The sequence below is a fragment of the Fusarium redolens genome (genome assembly GCF_020744475.1).
Source record: "Fusarium redolens strain MPI-CAGE-AT-0023 chromosome Unknown BKA55scaffold_33, whole genome shotgun sequence".
Lineage (NCBI taxonomy): Eukaryota > Fungi > Ascomycota > Sordariomycetes > Hypocreales > Nectriaceae > Fusarium > Fusarium redolens.
The window spans coordinates 39,652-61,223 of NW_025763696.1; the positions used below are offsets into that span (position 1 = coordinate 39,652).

At 45.6% G+C, this 21,572-nt stretch overlaps 8 protein-coding genes across 8 annotated transcripts; 5 read left to right on the forward strand and 3 right to left on the reverse strand.

Annotated features, from left to right (window-relative positions):
* The first annotated feature begins 10 nt into the window (after positions 1–10).
* On the forward strand, positions 11–800 carry BKA55DRAFT_586065 (uncharacterized protein). Its single transcript, XM_046194525.1, has one exon. The coding sequence runs from the start codon at positions 444–446 to the stop codon at positions 738–740; it is 297 nt and encodes a 98-aa protein (XP_046041322.1). The 5' UTR covers positions 11–443; the 3' UTR covers positions 741–800.
* Positions 801–825: 25 nt separating this feature from the next.
* BKA55DRAFT_586066 (uncharacterized protein) lies at positions 826–2,351 on the forward strand. Its single transcript, XM_046194526.1, has one exon. It carries the CDS (start codon positions 1,273–1,275, stop codon positions 2,089–2,091), a length of 819 nt encoding a protein of 272 aa, XP_046041323.1. The 5' UTR covers positions 826–1,272; the 3' UTR covers positions 2,092–2,351.
* BKA55DRAFT_586067 (uncharacterized protein) lies at positions 2,352–2,954 on the reverse strand (the record flags this gene model as incomplete). Its single annotated transcript, XM_046194527.1, has 2 exons — positions 2,645–2,954; positions 2,352–2,591 (listed from the first exon to the last, which is right to left on the reverse strand). Coding segments are annotated over exons 1-2 (239 nt in total), but the record flags the coding sequence as incomplete, so codon positions are not given.
* Positions 2,955–5,915: 2,961 nt separating this feature from the next.
* On the forward strand, positions 5,916–7,509 carry BKA55DRAFT_681595 (Asparaginase/glutaminase). Its single transcript, XM_046198257.1, has 2 exons — positions 5,916–6,187; positions 6,237–7,509. The coding sequence occupies exon 2, from the start codon at positions 6,354–6,356 to the stop codon at positions 7,458–7,460; it is 1,107 nt and encodes a 368-aa protein (XP_046041325.1). The 5' UTR covers positions 5,916–6,187; positions 6,237–6,353; the 3' UTR covers positions 7,461–7,509.
* A 3,604-nt stretch (positions 7,510–11,113) lies between these two features.
* Positions 11,114–11,952, reverse strand: BKA55DRAFT_681596 (uncharacterized protein; the record flags this gene model as incomplete). Its single annotated transcript, XM_046198258.1, has 4 exons — positions 11,931–11,952; positions 11,831–11,881; positions 11,415–11,778; positions 11,114–11,280 (listed from the first exon to the last, which is right to left on the reverse strand). Exons 3-4 carry the CDS (start codon positions 11,713–11,715, stop codon positions 11,114–11,116), a joined length of 468 nt encoding a protein of 155 aa, XP_046041326.1. The 5' UTR covers positions 11,716–11,778; positions 11,831–11,881; positions 11,931–11,952.
* A 3,351-nt stretch (positions 11,953–15,303) lies between these two features.
* BKA55DRAFT_529662 (peptidase family M1-domain-containing protein) lies at positions 15,304–17,037 on the forward strand (the record flags this gene model as incomplete). Its single annotated transcript, XM_046189092.1, has 1 exon — positions 15,304–17,037. A coding segment is annotated over one exon (1,734 nt), but the record flags the coding sequence as incomplete, so codon positions are not given.
* A 2,075-nt stretch (positions 17,038–19,112) lies between these two features.
* BKA55DRAFT_546857 (uncharacterized protein) lies at positions 19,113–19,900 on the reverse strand (the record flags this gene model as incomplete). Its single annotated transcript, XM_046190964.1, has 2 exons — positions 19,113–19,706; positions 19,844–19,900. 2 exons carry the CDS (start codon positions 19,898–19,900, stop codon positions 19,113–19,115), a joined length of 651 nt encoding a protein of 216 aa, XP_046041328.1.
* A 722-nt stretch (positions 19,901–20,622) lies between these two features.
* BKA55DRAFT_261989 (uncharacterized protein) lies at positions 20,623–21,313 on the forward strand. The gene has a single exon (XM_046185424.1). It carries the CDS (start codon positions 20,816–20,818, stop codon positions 21,188–21,190), a length of 375 nt encoding a protein of 124 aa, XP_046041329.1. The 5' UTR covers positions 20,623–20,815; the 3' UTR covers positions 21,191–21,313.
* The last annotated feature ends 259 nt before the right edge of the window (positions 21,314–21,572 follow it).

Below are 21,572 nucleotides of genomic sequence, written 5' to 3' on the forward strand. Positions count from 1 at the left end.
AAAGATTTCCCCAGTATCAATGGATCGATTGCCAGCAGGCAAAGGCTGAAAGAGTCGAGCGACTGGTTTCTGAGGAACCTGGTGACATGTAATTTGAGCATTGCAGGTGTCAACTTTCACATGTGATATTTCGGAACCTTGCAAATACCGAAAGCGAATCTCTTTGCTTACCAACTCCTCACAATCGGAGTACCCGAAGTCGGTGAAGCTCTGAGCGAACGTTGTGCCACAGGGGCACGGGTATATTTAGACGCTCAGACTTTCCTAACTTGAGGTTCGGGAATGCCGGCCATTCTCTGAGCCACACCCTATTCTTCACCCCGCAGTGAACTCGTCACCCGGTACCTCCTTGCGACCTCCACATCTCTTGGCTTGGCATAAGTCAGCGTATTCGCGATATCTGAGCTCTGACTTCTCCCTTCTATCGCCCTGGGTAGGCCACTATGTTTCGTCGTGTCTTTGCCGTGGTCTGGGCCACATGGTTCGTGCTATTGGTGTCGCCCTTCAAAAGCTCGTGCTCAAGGTGCAGTTTCCCCCCTCGGTCCAAGCTTACCGCGACCACGTCACACATGGCTGCCCTATTCTTAACGCAGTATCCCGGTTTTGGAAGCTGTACCAGACCTTCCGATTGGCAGAGTCGTTCCGTGCTTGAATGGTTCGGCGGCATGATGCCAGTACCTTGGGGTGTTTCTGTGCGTACATTGGACTTGACCTGGAACTGGGCGCAACTTTCAGTGTGATATATAAGATTTGCAAGGGTAGTCTGTGAGTGTGGCTTGGTGAGTCATGTATTGAATGCAATGTCTTGGGAGGTCACGCAGTACTGGGGCATTTGTTTCCTTGGTCGCGTATCCTCTCTGTTGGTTGGTAGCGACACAGCGCACCACTACCAAGGCAGCAGTGGCGGGCGGTGAACAGCCACCAACACTTTGTCTCTGGCGACAGGCGTTTAATGAGGTTTTAATTAACATTGGACGTTCCGTGCACCTCATCCATCAGCAACCCTCGAATCCATTAAAATTGATTGAGAAGGCAATAGGTCTTGGTTTCATGATGAATTAGGCAGAAGCCCCCTTTTCAATTTGGTCACTACCTATCTAATCAGGCTGCCTAAATTCAGGTGTAACCCAGGCCCTCAGGAATTGAAAGACAAACCTTTAACGGGTGGGTCAACTCTTCAATTTCCTCCTTCTTCAACTTCTTCCCGGATAGCATTTTCTCATTCATAACTTCCCAAGCATCTTATCGCCAACACTCCGCTAGCTCTTAGATATGTCTACCAAGAATTCAGAGGCAATTTCGCGTCGACATTACAAAATCAAGGCCTCTATCAATGTGTGGATGACCAGCAATGCGGACGTTGACCTTTCATCGACTCAAGAATTTACCGATCTTCGAAATGCATTTAAGGCTATACTGTCCGAATGTAAAGCGGAACCCTTGAACATAACCGTACTTGATAAGATGCTCCAGCAGGCGGAAGAACGACGAGCTGCTACTGCTTGTGCAGAAAGACTTGAGAACATGGATAAAATGCTCTTCATCCAGTTGTGTCAAAACCTTGGCCCTAGCCTTAGTCAAGAGTGGCTCAACAAATCCATAGGCATGAATCAACTGGCAGAAGATACCACGCCGTCAAAGGATGACACCCAGTTGGCTACTGAACACACGACCACCGATCTCGATCATATCAGCGAGTCCACTACACCAGAAGCTGACGGAAACAAGTTGATGTGGGGTTTCACTCAGAGAATTATCCCTGATCTCTCGAATGCCAAAAATGAATCCTTCCAGCCTGCACAGCTCCCCAGTTCTCAACCAGACGAGATTGAACCACATACGCCGCGTGCCATCCTCCGCACAAAGAGACGAACAAGACACGGAGAGCGATCTTCCGGAAAACGCCTTAAAATACAAAGACCTCAAGACAAGCAAGGTGAACTTGATAATCAATATTCTGTCGACCAATCAGAGGCCTCAGAGCCATTCACCGACGACTGTTCGGAAGCGTCCACCGAGTACTGTGGTGACAAGAACATCGAGAACGACTCAGATGGGATCACCAAAGACTACGTACATCAATCCACCTAGCAAACTTCATATCGGCCTATCGAATTTGCAAATTGACACTCTTTTATCGGAGGATTCAACCTTGGTCACTCTATTTATGTCACAAGCTCGGACGGCTCAGAGAAGAGAGACTGATGCGGAACTGAAGGGGGGATGATGAAATTAGAAAAGGACAGTGGAGCGAAGCTCCTTGTGTGTAAATTGACGCGGAGGGAAAGGAGACATTATTTCAATTCCTGTAATACCAGTAATAGTCTAGATCTTTTGAATATGCTTGAAGCTCTTGTAATTAATACTGTAATGTTACACTTTGCATGGATCTTATGGGTGTTGGTAATCTGAGGTGACGTCTAATAATATTTCCTGCGTTCTGGAGCCTGCTGTTTGTGCCTAAGATAGCTTTCTCTGCTAGCTTCTCCATTGTAATGACCATTTCCTCTGCAATGACACAAATGTCACTCAACTAATTATATCGCTGGTGCTGTAGTTATCGCTTCCGCTTTCGCTGTCGTTTAACTCCGCTATTACGTGGTCAGCCGCATGAACCTTCTATGCAGTAAGTTGAGAAACTTGCAGGCTGCGGGCGATGTAATCTCGACACAATCCGTGCAGCGCCTTGTTTTCCTTTTAGTTGTGGAAGTAGCCTCGTTCACAGAGCAAAGCTGTTTCCGTTCCTCTGAGGCACGACATTCTGTGTCACATTCAACAACATCGACGTTGCATTCGTTGCATTTATTAATGTGAAAATGACACATTGGTGCTGAAAGTGAACAATGGGAACAAGTTTTACTTTACTGTGTGGTCGTTCCAAGTTTGTGGTAAATTTCGAATTGACCGGAAATGACTCAAGAACGATTCGGCGCACAAACATCATTCTTCTGGGCGATGGGTTGAACTTTGCTTATCTCTTTGAGCGGCATAAGACTGCCACAGGTCACTTACCCCGCTTTTTTGCAGGTACCTGCAGGGTACGTAAAGTTCCCGTCAGACAGCTTCTTCTTTCAACACCACCAAAATCATCAAAATCCTCATACAAATTGACCTTAACGAGTCTCGATTAAAACAATGAGCTCCCAAGAGATACATATATTAGATGATCATAGCTTTGATAGCCCGCCTTTTACGGCAGCTACTAATGACCCCACCGGCGCAACTAATATTCCGCCCGAAGAGGGCCGCGGTGATGATTTTCAACCTTTCAATATAGAATATCGTGATTTTCAGATCAACCCTCTGCCCCAGCTACCACTTGAATTATTCCAGCTTTTCATACCTATTTCCCTTGTACAGTCATGGGTCGGATATACCGAAGACTGGGCTTTTTTCTGCGCTAATAACGGCATCAAAGATAGCTGGAATACCCCCCTTTCCGACCACTCGCGCTTGCATGCTTGGGAAGGCATCTCCACTTCAACGGCTTATGTATGGCTTGGTATCCTTATTTACCTAGGAATTCATAGGGAAATATCCCTTGCAGACCATTGGAAGGCCCCTAGCCTAGGAGATCAGCGCCCCCTTCATCCATTTACGAAGTTCATGCCGTTACGGAAGTTCGAGCTGATCACACGGTATTTCCGCACTTTTGATCACACCAATCTCGATGTGAGCGACGAGAAGGATCTTCCAAAGACCTTCCAAGCGGCTGAAGAGTGGTCTGAACACATACAAAGGGTGTCTATCGAGCTCTATCGTCCAGGGACTAATCTGACTGTAGATGAGTGCATGGTCCCTTTTACAGGCAGATCAAAAGAGACAACGCTCGTCAAGGGAAAGCCCACGCCGGTAGGCTTCAAAATCTGGGTTATTGCGCAACAGGGCTACTTTCTGCAGTGGCTTTGGCATGTGAAGGCATCACCAATTACGGCTGTAACGGTCAAGGTAGAAGATGCACCGATGCCGTACGGCAAGAAGGGGAAGCTACGGACCGAGATCCCTCTTAGCAATACACAGAGCGTCGTAGTTCACCTACTAAAAAGGCTATTAATACAGACACATCACGTCTTTACAGATAACCTCTTCTCGTCACCGCAGCTCTTCCGCCTACTTCGGCAGCTTGGATACGGGGCTACAGGCACGGCACGCCCTAATTGCGGCATCACCACCGAGATAAAGCAGATAAAAGAGACCGGGAAGCTTCCTGATGGCAAGCCGTTGTTATTTAATGAGGTATATTTAATCCCGACAAAGGATAAACAGGTACAGATAACTTTTAGCTGTATTTCCCTTACTAACCTGTCTCTTTTCCTTCCCTCTAGGTCCTTCAAATCGCTTGGAAAGATAGCTCTGTGGTGCTCTTCCTTTCAACTATGCACAGCGCAGCCCCTCTTAACCGCACACCAAAAGAGAGGAAATTGCCCGCTAAAAGAGGCACAAAGGCAGAGGCACGGCGCCTAAAGGAGGTCTTCAATGGAGATCAGGCTAGGATAATCCCTATTCCTTCTGTTGCCGCTCAGTATAACGATGAAATGAATCACGTGGATCGCGGTGATCAGATAAGATCCTATTCCTCATATCAGCATCGTTTCCGGCGCGGTCCTTGGCAGGCGTTGCTTTGGTCTTTCCTCCTTGATGTTACACTTGCGAATAGCTTCATTTTGCAGAAGAAGACCCGGCACCCTCATTGGAAGCCCTATAGCACGCTTCGAGACTGGAAAGAGGCTATTTATAACGCCATTTTCAACAAGTACGGCACCGATAGTGGCATAAGGAAGAGATACCGTACAGGGAAGGAAGAAGACAGCGAGGATCTTGAAGCACGGCAAATTCACCTACAAAGAGATATCAATCATGTCTACAGAGGCAGAAAAAGCTCCTCTCCTTGCTTGGCTTGCAAAGGCCTCCGGCAGGGGCAGCCTCGGCCAAAAAAGCGAAGAAAAGGAGGCTATCTACAGCCAATATCAGGAAATCAGCAGCGGTCACAGACTAGGTACGGCTGCAAAGTATGTGATGTAGCTATTTGTAACAATGCTGACTGTTGGTACTTATATCACACGCCATTTTAGGTGTGGGTAGAAGTACCGGCTGTCACGGTCATTTTGATTGGCTCCCCACCCTGGTCGTGACCCCGTGGCAGTCTTATGCCGCTCAAAGAGATAAAGAGGATGTTATTGCGAAGAGGAAGGTACACATGTACAATACTGTATAACTATAAAGATATTAGGCCTATTACTACTAAGTCTTATTCTAGGGAATTAATTCTTATAGCTTTACTAAGATATCTTTATTATAGCTATAAGGGGCCTAGGTTAGCTTATTATAACCTAGAACTAGCTATAAAGTCCTTACTCTAGCTATATTAAAGGCTATTTACTTATAATTAGATAGTTAATCTTATATTATTCTTACTCTTATATAAAAGAAATTAGTATATTTTTATAAGAGCAGGGGGATAAGTAGTAAGGTTCTCTGTATATGTTCTATTAATCGGCCTCTCCGGCATGCCTTACCCAGATAAGGGCTTAATAGAAATTCGGCACGCTTCTAGCATAGCGTCAAACAATAAGCCAATAGCACGCATCACAAGATAAACATGAAATTAAGGCTGGCCAACACCAAAAGTCACATTGTCCCCAGACAGGCATATCCTTACCCAATATCACACTGCATGAGGCTCAATTTGGCGCCTTGTACGATAGTAAGCTGTGCATTGTGAAAGGAAGTACAATGGCACCTACGTCAAGACCGTGCTGTAGCGCTTCTGAGGCGTGACTTTTTATTGGACCTGAAAAGCATTTCCGAGAGGGGCCATGACCCGAAACAGATATCAACAGATAATGTACCTTAAAAAGGTTAGCGTAGGACATCCCTGGTGCGGCTTCTCATCTCCACTTTCTGTGGAGACACAAACTGAGTCGCATTGCAGGCAGTAGTCTACCAGCGTTACTTGCTGTAAGGTTGCACAAAGATAATGGGATTTATGTGTGGCAGCAATGGTTGGAACAATTGAAGCACCAGGAAGTTGAGACAGCCAGTGTTGTTCTCCTTGGCCACCAATTACCCCCCATGGTTCCCGCCCTGACTGATCGTGTCGGTTGGCATCTCCTCCCAGGATTCTTTGCACTTCTCAGCCAGCACTTGCTCCAATTCTCAGTTGTTTAAACAGCCTTCGGGATACTGCGTAAGTTGAGAGTTGTCTAAAACCGAATCTAACTAACTGTCATGTCCAGGCGAGGCTTCACGTTCTCTAACTCGTACGGATTCTCACGTTGCTCGCCAGACCAATACCGAACCCCATCGAACGCATTAGATCCAGTCAGGAGAACATTCGCACTTCCAGCATCGACATGAATTCTTTAGCAGGCTGGAAGCTGGTCATCGTCGCGGCGATCCTCGTTTTGACATTCTTCATTGGGCCCTATGATGTTCTGACAAGACCACCAACTGTTACATCTCCGGGGCCAAGTACTCTTCCGCTACCCACCGTTGCCATTATAGCTACCGGAGGGCCTGCTTTAGGGAAGGGGAACTCCCCAACCGATACCTCGCATTACGTATCCGGCGCTTATAACATCAACGATGCGGTTGTTTCTATTCTGCCAGATCTGGAAGGAATTGCGCATATTGTCACAGAACAAATCCTTTCTATCGATAGCATCGACATTGGCACGGAACAACTAATCATCATCCTACATACTGTTATGAAATACCTCCGACGGCCAGAAATATCCGGAGTGGTTCTCGTTCTCGGATCCAGCAAGTTAACTCTCGTGGCTAGGTTCTTAGAGCATACAATAGCGCTTGACTACTTCAATAAGTCCGTTTGTCTGACTGCTGCTCCAAAGCCACTTACGGCGCATGGCGCAGAAGGGCCTGGTAGCATACTCTCGGCCACAAAGGTGTCGGTGGCATCTCATGACAACCGAATTCTCATCGTTTTTAATGATCTTATCACGCTCGCAAGGCGTAGCTACAAACAAAACAATGTGCTATTCTCAGGGGACAGGTCACTCTTGGGGAGGATCGTTGACTTTGGACCCGAGATGATACATCGGCCAAGCAACAGCCCCAAGACGTTCCAGTTTGACGAGGATCAGGTATATAACAAGACTAAGACTAAGTCCAAGTATTTTCCCTCTATGAGTGAAGAGAGGGATTTCGATATCGCTACGAAAGAAGGGGTCAAGGGTGCGGTTTTAGGGGTATTTGAGGATGGATATTGGCCACAACCATTGATGCGAGGACTTAACAAGCTGATGAACCAGCCGGATGTTATTGTGGCTGCAGTCCCTTATGGCTTCTCTTTCAACATGAAAGGAAGAATTGATGGAGTAGTACCAGCAGGTGACTGGACTGATCGGGATCTTATGATGATTATGCCATTCCTCCTGGCGTCAAATATGAGTAGGGAAGAGATTTTAGATTTTATCGAGACTCCTTACAATGAAATCTGAGTCTGGGAATGTTCTTTAATTCAGCAATTCAGAACCCGCAGAATCGATGAAGTTATCAACAAAGGGTATCGCGATACGATCTCTATCATGACTTTTGTATCTATTGTGACTATTACTTGCTATAATCAACTAAGACTCTGTCTCAATTCGTCTCCCGATATCAGTAAATCAGGTGTTGCCTATCAACATGCTGCAACTACAATCATGAATACAGCTGAGGTATACTATGCCGGCAAATGTTCCAGGCAGTTATTAGCCAAGGCTATGTTGGATGAAACTGAACTTAGCGGTGACAAGTTACAAAAGATCTGACACGTGGAGGTAGCTTTCTGGCTTTCTTGCTCGCACCCACTCGCCGATTGAGATTGGGTGGCCCCCAAACAACTGCCAAGGAGGCACACATGACATGAACATCTAGGTATACCGAGAGTATAGTAGTAACTAGATTGACAGGTACAGTCCGCAGTACGGGGGCATAATACATCAATATTTCAAGAGTCATGTCAGGCGAGTGTGAGGTCAGGTCGATGGTCAGTTGTACTTTCGGCAGCACGGAGGCTGTCTCGTCTTTGAAAGATGGAAGCAAGCGGAAAGGTGGAGCTAAGAGCCTTGGACCAAGATTAAGCATATCGACGCTCAACCTGCATACCGGAACCCATCCCCATCGGCTGACGACGGGGCGTGCTAACTCTGGCCTCAGATTGTACAGTTATCCGGTTGAGCTCTGCTGCATGCTGGACCAATGTAACTGTTACCTTGCGACTTCTAGACACATTCGTCCTTACGACTTCGCCTCGTGTCTTTCTTTGCGATTTGTAGATCCTGTAGATACTGACATGCCGGCTGAAACGCCTAAAACCTCTTGAGCTGGTGTTGTCACCTATCGTTGTGCACATCTGGCAGTGGTCCTATTGTTGATCTGATGATGTTGGACTTGCCGTGGTCCCGATCGGCCGTAATAAGAGGCACCGAAACGCATGTGGCTAATATGTCTTATAATGATATCTTCGGGCCGTAAAAAGTACAATATTTCTGGAGGCTAACAAACACCGGGCTTGCAGGCGAAGAGGGCCGCCACTTCCAAGTGGCAGATGCTCATACGAGACTGGGACACCCTATGACACGTCATGAAGATGCATATTGGATGACCAGCACTCGCATCAATACCCACTACACTAACGTGAATATCAGCTACATAGTAGACAAGTCTACTGTTAAGTCAGGATTTAACTATAAATTATCATTGTTCAGCGCAATCCGGGGCAACACTCCAGCTCTATCTTCATCTCTACCTCAAAATCTATTGCCTCCAACCAAATTGTCATGCGCATCTTATAGGCCGAAAGTTACCCTATCAAGAGGCCCACGACGGTGCAACTTTTGACAAACCGCAAAGAGTTTAATACCAGACAATTGGCTGATTTGAAACTGTGGCAATGCCGTCAAACACCAACGCCAAAGTCGATCCTGAGGGGCTAGACCTTGTTGACAACGCCCACGGCGTTTGCTCCCATTACCCTGTTCATGAATATTACCAACCGGCTACAGAGGTCGATGGGACTTGCAAAAGCTGCAAAAGCAACCAATGCGGCTACGTATAAGACATCGCTAGTTGCCGGCCATGACCAGCCATACACAGCACAGGGTTGACCGTGGAGACTGCTCAGGGGGGTAATACATGTCACACAGCACGGCGGCTACTCAGTTTCACAACAGCCATAAGCAACTACCACGGCAACCGAGATTGACATAATCTGAGGTATTGATGGCTTGCATGTTGGATCAAAACCTTGGGTGCGGGCGTGGTGCGCTAGGTTAGGTACTACCAGGAGCAGTGAGCATACCTCGCTTGCAAATACACAGAATGCTTTAATAAGGTTAAATGTCCTTCCTTAACAATTCATGCCGTCCAGATCACGCGCTATGAGGCATCACTTGTTGAGTGATGAAAGTCGATTAGCTGAATGAAATGAAAACTAAGTGTAATAGAGTGAACGTAATGGTGCAGCTTCAGGCAGGCATTATGTTGAGGCAAATAAGATTTGTGCTCATTATATTCTTGATTACACTTGAATAGCCCGTAAGAAGAGTCCGGAGGTGACTTCAAGCGCGGGTCTTGGTGATGTGTCACCCTTGCCTCTATTTCTTCAAACAGCGCTTTCGTACTCATGTTCTCTATGCAATCCTTCTAAAGGTCCACAGTGTCAAGCTTCCAGTTCTCCGAGTGCTACTCTGCTACGCACAATCTCTAGGCCTATGGCTCTTTTGAGCCTGTCACCATTGATATGCTCGAGGTGAAGAACTCGAATCACCACTGAGGTTGGTCACAGAAATGATAGGCGAAATAGACTCTGTGGTGGGATTGGGAATTACGCTTTATATCATGTTGTATTCGATAGTGAATGGCATCGCAACACTGTTGGTTTGTGTGTTTCTAAGTCAACTTTGAAGATTCCAGGTGCAGGTTGTAACATTACACACCAAGAATGTGTTTTAACAAATATATCACTTTATGACTGTAGCAAAGGGAAGCGCCAGATCAAGCACCGGTGATCTATCATCTGAAGAAACCTGAGTATGAAGCTCGTTCGTTTCTGTTGTTGCATCTTTATAAATCTCGTCGCTGACGCATCTTCGTTCGCATCCTCGTCACTGTCTCTACTCTCCTCCGTATCAATAAGCTCACCCAGAGCTTGGCGTGCGGTGCCACGACTGCCTCACCGACGAGTACTGTGACTTTGGCTGCGCTATTGCCCGTCGTATCTTGCGAGTCAATCAGACCTTCAATACAATGCATCTTTCCTTTGGCTTCGGTTGGTACTGCTTTATGAACTGCCTTAGGGTTGTCTTCTTCAAAAGCCGATCTTCCCTAATTTCATCTGATAAGCCCAAATCGGTATGTTAACATTTTGCTCCGATACGATATACGGTACCATGGCCAGGACCCTCAACTCGTCTTATGCCTGATTGACGTCGATGTAGTTGATTGCTTCTCTATTGCTTCACCCTTCTTGTCACTGATGCACTCATGACGGCGGTCATGTTACCTTCTTCCTTTAGCTATTCCGCTCTCGGCTGTCCCTTTGCTACTCCCTCTCTTGACTTCAGCAATGAGTACATAAGTGACTCCGTCGCCGTCAACTTATTGGGATCGGCCTTAGATGAACGTGAGGCCCCAGAGACCTAGATCCAAGCTTATTCCTTCTGTTCGATCTGCTTATAAACAAGGCGCAGCTCAGTACAGAAGTAAAGGGTGACTTCATTGATGATGTTAGTTCTTAGTGTCCGAATGTAAACTTTATTCTGCCGTTCTGCCTGAATACATCCATGCCCAATCTGGGAACAGGCGTCTGGGTCTCTCCTTTGCACGATATCACTAGTTGTGGACTATCACCTGAAATCCTTCCTTCATGACTGAGCCGTGCCATCTGCTGCCATATAGTATTCCTTATCTCTACCGAATCAATTGAGACGTCATTCATGGCGCTTATAAATAATAGCCCCTAGCATTCTTGTAAATGTCTCTTTCCTTCTGGCCTCTTTCATCACGCTCTCCCCTCTAGTCATATTCTTGCACTCTCCGATGCTGTCTTTAGTGCTGAATCCGTTCTTGCATAACTTCATCCTGTATCCGAGGAGGAAGGCAATTGCAACTAGTTCCCACTGGGGGCGCTGTCTAAACCTGCATCGCCTCGACTCTTGTCTTTGTGTTGAAACATGCTGGCAAACGATGTGCGTGGAACGGCGAACCAAGACCAGATTTTCTCCGAGTGATCTTCGCGCGCTGGATTCACACGAATCGACAGCGCCAGCACCCTTTCTGGAACTATTGAAGTTTAACACTGACTTCGGACAAAGATAATGAGGCAGTGAGGACATGCGTATTGCCTCCTTTGAGTTGCTTTGAAGGAAATGTCAATATTCTCTAATAGTTTAATAAGGGTCGTTACTTACCGGAGACTTCTAGAACGGAGATACGCTGGAAAGACTTCTTACATTCATAGCAAATCCAAAGATTATTCTTATCTTTACTCAGATGCTCGACAGGGCCTCTAGACTCCTGCAAACCCGGCTCGTGTATTACTGAGACACGCAATCGGTCAAACGGGGTTTGACATTGATCGGGAGGCTTCTCCACCGGCGCAATTGGTCGTTTATGGCGGTCTTTTGACCACGAGCCTACGTGTAACATATCCCCTGTTTCCTCTCTGTTCAGTTTTGCTCGAGTTGCTGTTATATCTGGGCTTACGTTCATCGCAACAGACGACGTATCAGAGGTTGAGGGAGGTTCGGCTTGACTTGAACGTTTGGGGGATCGCTTATATGTTAGTTATGGACACTGGGAGATGTTCCGGTGCTCACTGCTGTACAATTATTCTTCGTCTGACTTTGTATTGCGTAGATACAACTAATTTGAGATTCTGTCGGGTTAGTAATAGGCTGTGTCGTTATTGTTCTATACATACTAACACAACCTTTGCAAGGACATTGTCTGTCACACTTTATTTTCCGTTTCCGACATCCATCACAACTTCGAAGAATGGTTCGCTTATCAATTCCCGATTTTGACAGAAGATTACTTCCATTTATATTGTTATTCGATGTTTTTTCGGATTCGGTTTCCACAGGCTGTATGAAGTCTTGGACTGAAAGGCTGTTGGAAGTGAGAAGTGGTCTCGGAGGATACGGCTGCTGGAAAATTGGCTGCTGTATGTGGGTTGGAGCTGTTTCATGGCCAAGATTGTCATATTGGACCTCCCCATTGCCTAGAATTCAAGTGTAAGTGAGTAGGTGCGACTGATGGCTTGCTGTAATCACATATTCTTTTGCGCGAATGCAGGGTTGTGTAGCACTTACCATCTTCGCCTCTGGTTAAGGGGAAAGCAACTGATGAGGCATGCTGCATATTTGTCTCAACATATTGTTCCCGTTCGAACTTTGATTGAATAGAAGTCTGCACTGGATTCGCCCTGCCATAGTCTGACCATTTGAGTGCAGGATCAATCGGGATTATCCCGGATTTGGGGTACAAGCGCATAATGATTCTGTGTCTATTAGCTGGAAACTGGCTTGGGCCGTCTCAGGATCTATGAGCGACTTACTTGTTCAATGCCCGAGTAATAAGACGATTCTGTTACAGGGAGTGTTTGTTAAACAGAACTGAAGCACATAGTCAGCAGGAATTAGTTCCAAGCGGATCTATCTGTGACTTTGCACGTGTTTGTCATACATAGGTTGTTGCTTTGAGTGAAATATCTATGCCATATGGGTTGCCCCTGGGGAGATGTCCAATGCCGCGGACAGACTTTAAAGGTGATCAGGCCGGATATGAAGCTTTATCTGCCGAGTAATAGGTTTTCTGTTTCAAATTGACGTAAGGGGTCAGAGAGATAAACTGATGAAACGGTTGCTATGGTGGAGCGATGAGTCGGGACTTCCTGATAAAAGTTACTGTTGAGTCGAAAAGTCCGGATGTGCGCAAAGCATGGGTCGTTGTGCTGCTTTATGCTGTGCTGCAGCTGGTTTTCGAGTATAACCCGAGCAAAATGGGGCCTGTAACCAGAAGCTACATCCAGGCACTGATAGTGGGGCACCAAATCTAATTTCTCTTTTGCCTGTCCTTGCCCCTGCTTCCTTGGTCTTCCTTGCTACTCACAGCCTCGCCAGGGTACCAGTACTCGCAATGTACTACGGAAAGGAAAGGAAAGCAGTTGTTTGAGGGCTTTCAAGGATAATTGACTGGCTCACGATGACTTGTCATCTGCTCAGCCGAAGCTGACTGCGCCTGACGTTATCACATATCGGAATGGGATTCTACGACTTCGCACATAGTATAAAGTAACCTCAATATATTAAGAATAAGATGTTGTTTCTGGGGCCCATAAAATGCGATCATTGTATTATCAGCATATTTACAAAACTTTTCGTGGATGTTTTGTTTGGCCGCCTTTTGGCCTTGGCCCAGTTCATAACATGTTGATCAATGCTGTGCTTCGGGTCGGGGCCTGAAAGTAAACAGGTTCTTGTGTATACTTGGTCTGACAATATCAGAAGCGACGAACCGTGGGTGGGCTTCGTCCGGCAGCCCTGGGCTTGCAAATCTTATAAAAGGTCCGTGTATCATCAGATCATTGCGAACCGCAACATACAGCAAAGCTTAGCCGCATCCGAGACTCATGTAATATCTAGTTGCTTGCGAATCTTTCAGTACCGCTGGCCTTACGGTGTGACTATCGCACACCGCTTCTGAAGCTGAGTCGCTTAAGGTTGATGGGTGATCCTTCCGATAGCAAGAACCATACCGCTGCACAAATGGCCAGCACAGAGACCAATTAAATGATCAACGTACACTATCAAGTATGAGGCTGTCCCATGGTTACAAGGCTCAACATATCCGGTATTAACTCCTGGAGAGTACTTCGAAATACGACGTCTCGGTATGCAGACCAGCCATGCGGCCGTGTTGGGCCTCATCACAGTGATACCTGGTTCCCTTTGCAGAGCGGATCATCTGTCGCTAACGGAAAAGAACTAACCGCCGTAAACTTGGTGAAAAGCTACATAAAACGTCACTGCATGCCATGGCAGTTCTGACATGCTAGATATATCTGGAGCGCGGGATTGAATGGCTAGTGAGATCAAGCGATGGTTGGGGGAAACAGGACTTTCCGACGGCTTACATCATAAGTCGAGGGGAAATAAGACAGGTATCTTTCAGGGATAGTGATGAGTAGTCTCAACCATACGCGAGTTTTTAGTTCGAAGGTTGGTTGTGTCTTTGATGGCACTGAGCCTGTCTAAGCTGCGAATGATAGAGAACCGGGGAAAGGTGGAGATATAAAACACTTCTGTTGTCGCCTTCTTCACCGCCTCGCTTATTTATGCCCTAAAACACGATAAGAAGGTGCTTAAAGTAATTTCTCTAGACATGGCATGGACCGGCCTCATTAAGCCTCAAACCTGCCTCAACCCTGTATCAACGCCAGCCCTACTTCCCCACGCTTAAAAACACTCACGGCCCGGGCCAATTTACATCACTTCCCCGGCTCGTCTTGCAGGGGTTGTATCATATTCAGGGATGTAAGCGGCCAATGTGACCAGGAACTGAGATTATGTACACACCTGTTCAGTCTCAATAAGAGCCCGTCGATAATGCCAACGGCTTTTACGCTCATCACAGTACCCATGGCTGTTTACAGATAGTTCAAGGGGGTCAAGATGCCTGCAAAGTGTGTATAGATGGCCATTGCGATCAGGTATGAGTCATAACCTACAAGGATCAATTACTCGCAGGCCGAGCCGGACCTTCAAGAAGTGCACAGGAAGGTCATAGCTGTTCTGTATAGCAAGGCGCTGCTGAGCTACTGGGCCCCCTCATAGAGAAACAGGAGTGAAAAGCCGATATCTGTTATGTGGTGGTTGTGCTGCCTAGTGTAGTTACCTGCAATGGGACTCTTATCAAGTGGCACTACGTCTCTTTTCACGATTCTAAAGGCCTAAAGTACTAGGTTAGTTTATATAGTAACTAGCAATACCTAATAAATATATAGCACTAGTAATTATACCATAGTAATTCTTAATTACTAATTCTAATAAAATATAATTATTCTTCTTTATATTACCTTTATTTATAACTAGACTTTTATCTTCTAATCTTATTAGCTATGCTATTCAACCTTTATCTTAGAAATATGATAAGATCTCTAATAATATAAGTTTAAATTTATAATATTAACTAATATATGCTTTTCCTAGAAATATTAAGCCTATTTAATATTACCTAAGTATAAAGATAAACTTTATTAAGTTAAAGTATTATAATAAAGTTATTATTTAATTTTAAATTATTAAAGATATTATATTAATTATCTTAAATACTGCTAAAAATCTTATAATTTATAAATCTCTTATTTACCTGCAAGCTAAAGACTCTGATAAAATTTATAAGCCGTCAGCTACTCGTGATATCAATGCCGAGACCTTGACAGCCACGCTTGATGAAACTCTGTCTGCAGGAAAAAGGGCAGCACTGACATTAGAGTTTAACGGAACGATCAATGATGATCCAAAAGGCCTCTACCGTTCGCCATTTACGAATAGCCAAGGCCAAACCGAGTATATTGTGACGACTCAATTTGAGCTCGCTTACGCTCGGCGGGCATTTCCCTGCTTCGACGAGCCTGCGCTCAAGGCCAAATTCATCGTCACTCTCAAGACAAACGACAACCTAGTTTGCCTCAGTAACACGGATTCCAGGAGGTTGGACGACACAACCCTTGAATTCGATCAGACCCCTCCTATGTCTACGTACCTCTTGGCCTTCGTTTTCGGGGACCTCAGATGTCATACAAACACAAACTTCAGCGCCCCAGTTCGTATCTGGCTCACTCCAGACCAGAACCTTTCCCACGCCAGCCTCGCGGGACAAATAGCTGCTCAAAGTCTGGAGTATTTTGAAGAAGAGTTTTCATGCAAGTACCCTCTATCAAAGTTGGACGTGGTTGCTGTTTCCAACTTCGCGTATGGAGCAGCAGAGAGTTGGGGTCTTATTATCGCCAAAGATGAAAATTTGCTTTGGGACAAGGAAAGCCACACTCCTAACATAAAGGTTACCATTATTGGGGTACTTGTGCATGAGATAGTTCACCAGTGGCTTGGCAATCTTGTTACATGGGCTTGGTGGGATGACTGGTGGTTAAAGGAGGGTCTCGTAGCCCTGATCGCCAATCAACGCTGTGCTCAACTCTTTCGAGAGTCGGGCCTCACTGGAGCTTCTGCTTTCCGTCTGACGCCTGATCTACGCCATGGTCTTCCCGACTGGACTCATCCAGTCAAGGTCCCTGTTACGTCCCCAAACGACTTCTATGAAACCACCATTACTTATAAATCCTATCAGAGAAGTCAGTATATACTGAACATGGTCCAAAACTATGTTACTGATTCAATATTCCGGCAAGGAATTCGGGATTTCATTGAGAAGCATCAATTTGGAAACGTTTGCGCGAATCACCTCTGGAAAGTACTGGCACAACTTGGCCATACACAAATTGGAAACGTTGCGAGTTTCTGGGCCGAAACTGACGGCTACTCTGTTATTGAGGTCACCGAAGATGATAACAAAGGTGCTATACGAGTCAAACAAAGTCTATTCCGTCGGACCACCGATATGACAAAGAACCAGATCATTCGCCCTATGTTTATGACGATTAAAACAAGAAACGAAGTTCAGCATCATCTCATTCAATGGGAGGATGATCACGAGTACGAGGTGGACTTGCTCTTTTACAAACTCAACCTCAATAACGTCGCCCCCTACTACACTCTGTATACAGAAGAGAGGCTTTTAGAGCTTGCAAGGCAGTTCGGAAATGGTCTAATAGACACCAATGGCATGTTGGGCCTACTTGCTGAGACTACTATCCTGACCACTGCTGGGTACCAAAGTTCAAGAACCTTATTATCATTCATCAAATCTCTCAACCATATTAATAAATCTATAATAGAATTAGATATTAATATCTTCAGGAGATCTATAAAGCTTAGATATTTAAACCCCAAGATAAAAAAGAGATCTTAAAAGCTTTAAGGAAGACTTAAAGTCTATTAGGGGAAAGTAAATAACCAGAGCTAAGAATATTATAATATTAAAGAGGTTTAAGGATAATAATTATAATACCTTTAGGGTTAGGAGCTAATTTAAAGTATTTTAAAGCCTACCAATTGATAGAAAAGATGCGCATTATGCTGCCGTTCTAGAAGAATGCAAGGGGCTCTAGACAAATGACGACAGGCTTATAGCTCACCAGTCATTGGGCTATGCAACAAAAGCAGACCATATTAAAAGGACATTGGCATATGTATTGGAGGAGTTGGCTAATGGAAGAACAGACTATATACGGGAAGTTCTGGAGGGACAAAGCCTTTACTCCGAAGGGATTCATGCCCGGTGGGAATGGCTACAAAAGAATTGGGACTTTCTATTTGAACGTCTGTCTGATGATCAAGGTCTCTTTGGGGCAATCACAAAGCTTTCCAGAGAGTGCGTTACCCAGAGTAGTGATATATTGTGTGCTGAAGACCTTGCAAGAAGCAAGGTAGAATATGGGTTTGGCAAGTATTTCAGCGATGGCCTTATAGAGGCAAAGTGTAAGTATCATTGGGTTCAGAGAGATAGAGCGGTCGTGAGGGAATGGCTGCAGGCGCATGGATATATGGAATAGCTCTCTAATTCACTTCTGCATCCTCTGTATTGGCGATCTTGATAACACTCTACTGCCTGAGCCACCTTTGAATGCCTTTCATCCCAGACTAGGATGAATAAATTATCTCGCCTTTGGATTCGAGGCACTTTATGCCCGGTCTCACTGAGACCACTACTATTTTCCCTTGCCTCTTAATATCCTGAGCACTATTGCTACACTGCAACAACAAATTGAAGTCTGTAACCTCGTCTAAAGATGACAAAAGCACAATTTCCGTCTCAAATGAACTGCATCTCAATGTCAGAGAAAGGAAGCACGTAAGATTTAGTGCATATATTACGCCAGGTAAGAGTACGAAAACTACCAGACTTTCAAGCTTGCTATGAAGTCAATGTATTACTACTAGTATCCCTTTTTTAAGCGACCGGCATAGCTTTAGGAACTGCAAGTATAGGTAGCTTTACAAGCTTCTAGGATTGGAGCTTGGCAGGGTACATTGCAGAGAAGAAGGTACTGGAGGTTGTAGATACTATGGCACGTATTGAACAGCAATATGCAACGTGATTTGTGAGTCATCGACAGGTTGCATGTAACAAGCCGGCTCATATCTTTGAGTACTAGTTACATAGCACGAGCTAGTTCTTTGCCCGAGTGAATTTGCTACCGAGATCCACGACGCGACTGTTTCAAACACATCCCTTCTTAGTATAAAAGAGCAGACCTCGCCAGAATTGAACTGGGTGTTCAAGAATTGATTGCGCATATGACTAGGGAGCTTGAAACGGCCTTGCGCAAGATAACTTTACTTGGGAGGATTCTGTCGTTTACCCTGAGTCTACAGAATGGTAAGGTGCAGTGGTTTTAAATACAGGTGCTCAAAGGATGGTGTTGATGGCTTGAATCGAAGTACTGGGAAGGAAGCTCTACATCACATCTATGGCGGCCTAAAAGGCGAACCTTCGGCCTTGAACAAAACGTGACGCTGATCGAGACTGAGTTTTCACCTTAGCTTCGACACTGAACGATCCTTCTATATTACAAAAAAGCTCTCAGGGGGCATCAAGACCCTCTACCCTGCCCGATAGGTGACAGACGGTCTAGAACAACAATGGCTGATATGAACTGAGGCCGCTAAACGTCCTTCTCTAGTGGGGCTGAACTCCGTGATGCCACAGCTTCCCTCACTCCTTCGATCCCTTGTTGGTCTTTTGTCGTGGCGTCGTTAGCTTTCGGTAGGCATCCTCAAGCTCTTTCCACCCCCAGCCAGCTTCATTGAGTAATAGTCTGACCTCATCGACTGATGAAGCAAGCACATTTTCCGCATTAAGACAGGCAACTACTGATAGAAGTGTTAATACCTTTCTTCGACGTTCGTTGATCTCTAACATAGACTCCCATTTATCAAAGAACTTTTTAACATTTTTGGGGCTCCAAGTCACAGGATCCCCAACTAGGTCCTCTTCTTTCTGTCTCTTTCTTCCTCCAATCTCCGCTTAACTTCTGCGTTTTTTTCCGCCTCAGCTTTCTGCAGTTGTTTAGACTGATCTTTAACTTTACTATGCATCATATGCTTATCTCTTTGATCAGCTTCCATTTTGCGGCCAACTTCTTCAACTTGCAATAGGGCTTCTCTAATGCCGTTGATAATCGAGTTATTCTTGCGCTGCTGGAAAGATAAGAGCTCCGTAAAGTACTCCTGGAACTTGTCGATAATAGTATAATGTTCTTCGATTGATATATGGTCCTTTGACAGTTTTGAAAGGTCTGGATGCGAGTTTCTTCGATGACGGGCGGCATTGAGCTTTTCGGCGTTGACATAAATCTCAAGAAACCTCGCATGAGATGTACTTTTGGGCAATGTTGAGCTCCCCAGTTGGTCGTCAGAGGTGTCGGTCAAACAAGTCTGCAGAGTGTCCGTCAATATGTATAGGGCCCTGCAGTCAACTTCCTTTCTGTGACTTTCCGCAGAAGTGACATCTCTCTGAGGATTTTTGTTTCGTCGCCCCATTGCCAAAAAAGGAAGAATGTGTACCGAGCAGTGGCGCTGTAATGTTATTGAAAAAGCAAAATGAATGTCTGTTGTTGGCCAAGTTCGAGTGTACGTGTTTGTAATCACTGAGATGCATGGTCTTGATGATTTTGACGGGATAAAGTGCTGATACAAGGCGTTAATATGCCTACTATGTACACTTCTGCAGCAGTGTCTGTGTTGGCATTTTGGACGGGGGTGGTGGGCATGCTCAGGCTGAGACCCACCCTTCTAATTGCTGGTGAGTCTCTGTGCGCAACGGTCCAGGTTCATTGTTGCGCCACTTTTCAACCCCCCAGCAGCCTTCACTGCTAGGAATCCATAGATGGGCTCGTGCAATGAAAGGTATGCAGTCCTTGTTTCGCTAGACGCGCGGAATAACGGGTCTTGCCCCGTCGCTGGTAAGACTTAACATGGCTTGCACGTTAGCTAGGGCTTCTTGTCTAGCCTGTGAACCTACCAAGGTGTGCCACGGTGTAGTCCGAGGCAAAGATCTACAATTCGTATCACATGCATGATGACCCACCGTTCGAACATTACAGGTTTGACACATTCGACACGCTCACCAGCCGCATGGATGATAAGTATGAGCTTCCGGCCGCTGGCGGCGGGATCTCGTTCCGGGCGCACATCGATGTCCTAATTTCGATGGTCTTCTACACCTTCAAGGGTTCAAACGTTAGCGTACTACCTGATCTTGCCACCTTCACGATTCATATGTTCCTTGACGGCCCCTAACTAGCCCGTCAGGCCCGTTCAAGGGTCTGAAGAAAGATATGTGACAGATCGACGCACGTTGGCCCCCAAAGTTGGATTCGTGTGGTCAAAAGTTTGGAAAACCCCTCATCGAGCAGGGTTAAAATGTCAAGCCCGACTCGTGTCCCTCACATCTGAGGGCGTCGAGGTCCGGTTTGTGTTGAGGCTCAAATGCGGGGTACAAATGACTCGATTACACTTGGGCTCTGGCTAAAAGCTGGGCTATAGTTCAATAGCATATGAAAAAAGATATCCCATTCCAAGGCAGTCTTTACTGTTAGAAATACAGCCGCCGGTTTCTAGGCATTATATTTACTTATCGTGTTGTTCAAGAACATGATTCTGGTGTCTATTGCAAACAAGTTGCCATGGCCAACCCAAATCCATCGGGATTTGCCGCATTACTCAACGGAATTTCATTGCTAGTTCTTTCGTTCGCTTCCTTTTATTGCATTTGCAATGAAGGCATTGTGCGGAAGAGACCTCATGGCTTACTTTATGTCACGTCAGTGGTAATACTCCTGGCGACGAACTGTGCGGAACTTATCATTGTATGCCTACGAGATCTGTCACGTGGTGATAAAGAGAATACTGTCGTTCCCCTCACAGCTTTAATATGCTTCTGTCTGCTCTCCCTGACAAGAGGAGGGACACAACACCGACTCACATGGACTGTCGTTGTTATGCACCATTTATTACAGCCAGCAGCTCAAGGCACAAGTTTTAAGGTATGGAGAAGGTAGGTTATGATGTGGAGAAGGTAGGTTAAGGCAGTGCAGAAAGGTTAAGCTGTGGGGTAAAGCCTGAGGATTACCTTTGCTTACTGATAATTATTAGAACCAGTTTAAGTAGATATGTATTACAATTAAGACAGGAAAGGAATGTTTTACTATAATTTCATGCTAATAGAATGAGTTTTAGATCATTACTGCTAGTGATCTAATTATTATTTATAGTATATAGAACTGGTCTCATAAGACAGGGACGACCTCAGGCCTGTTTATTCAGCCGCTTTGCTTTGGCCGCCTCACTTCGCCCATAGATGGTCAAGGGGTATTGCCAAACTCTAACTAGCTCCTCCGTTTCATGGATCAATTCTGCATCGCTAATGGCCTGGTTGTTACT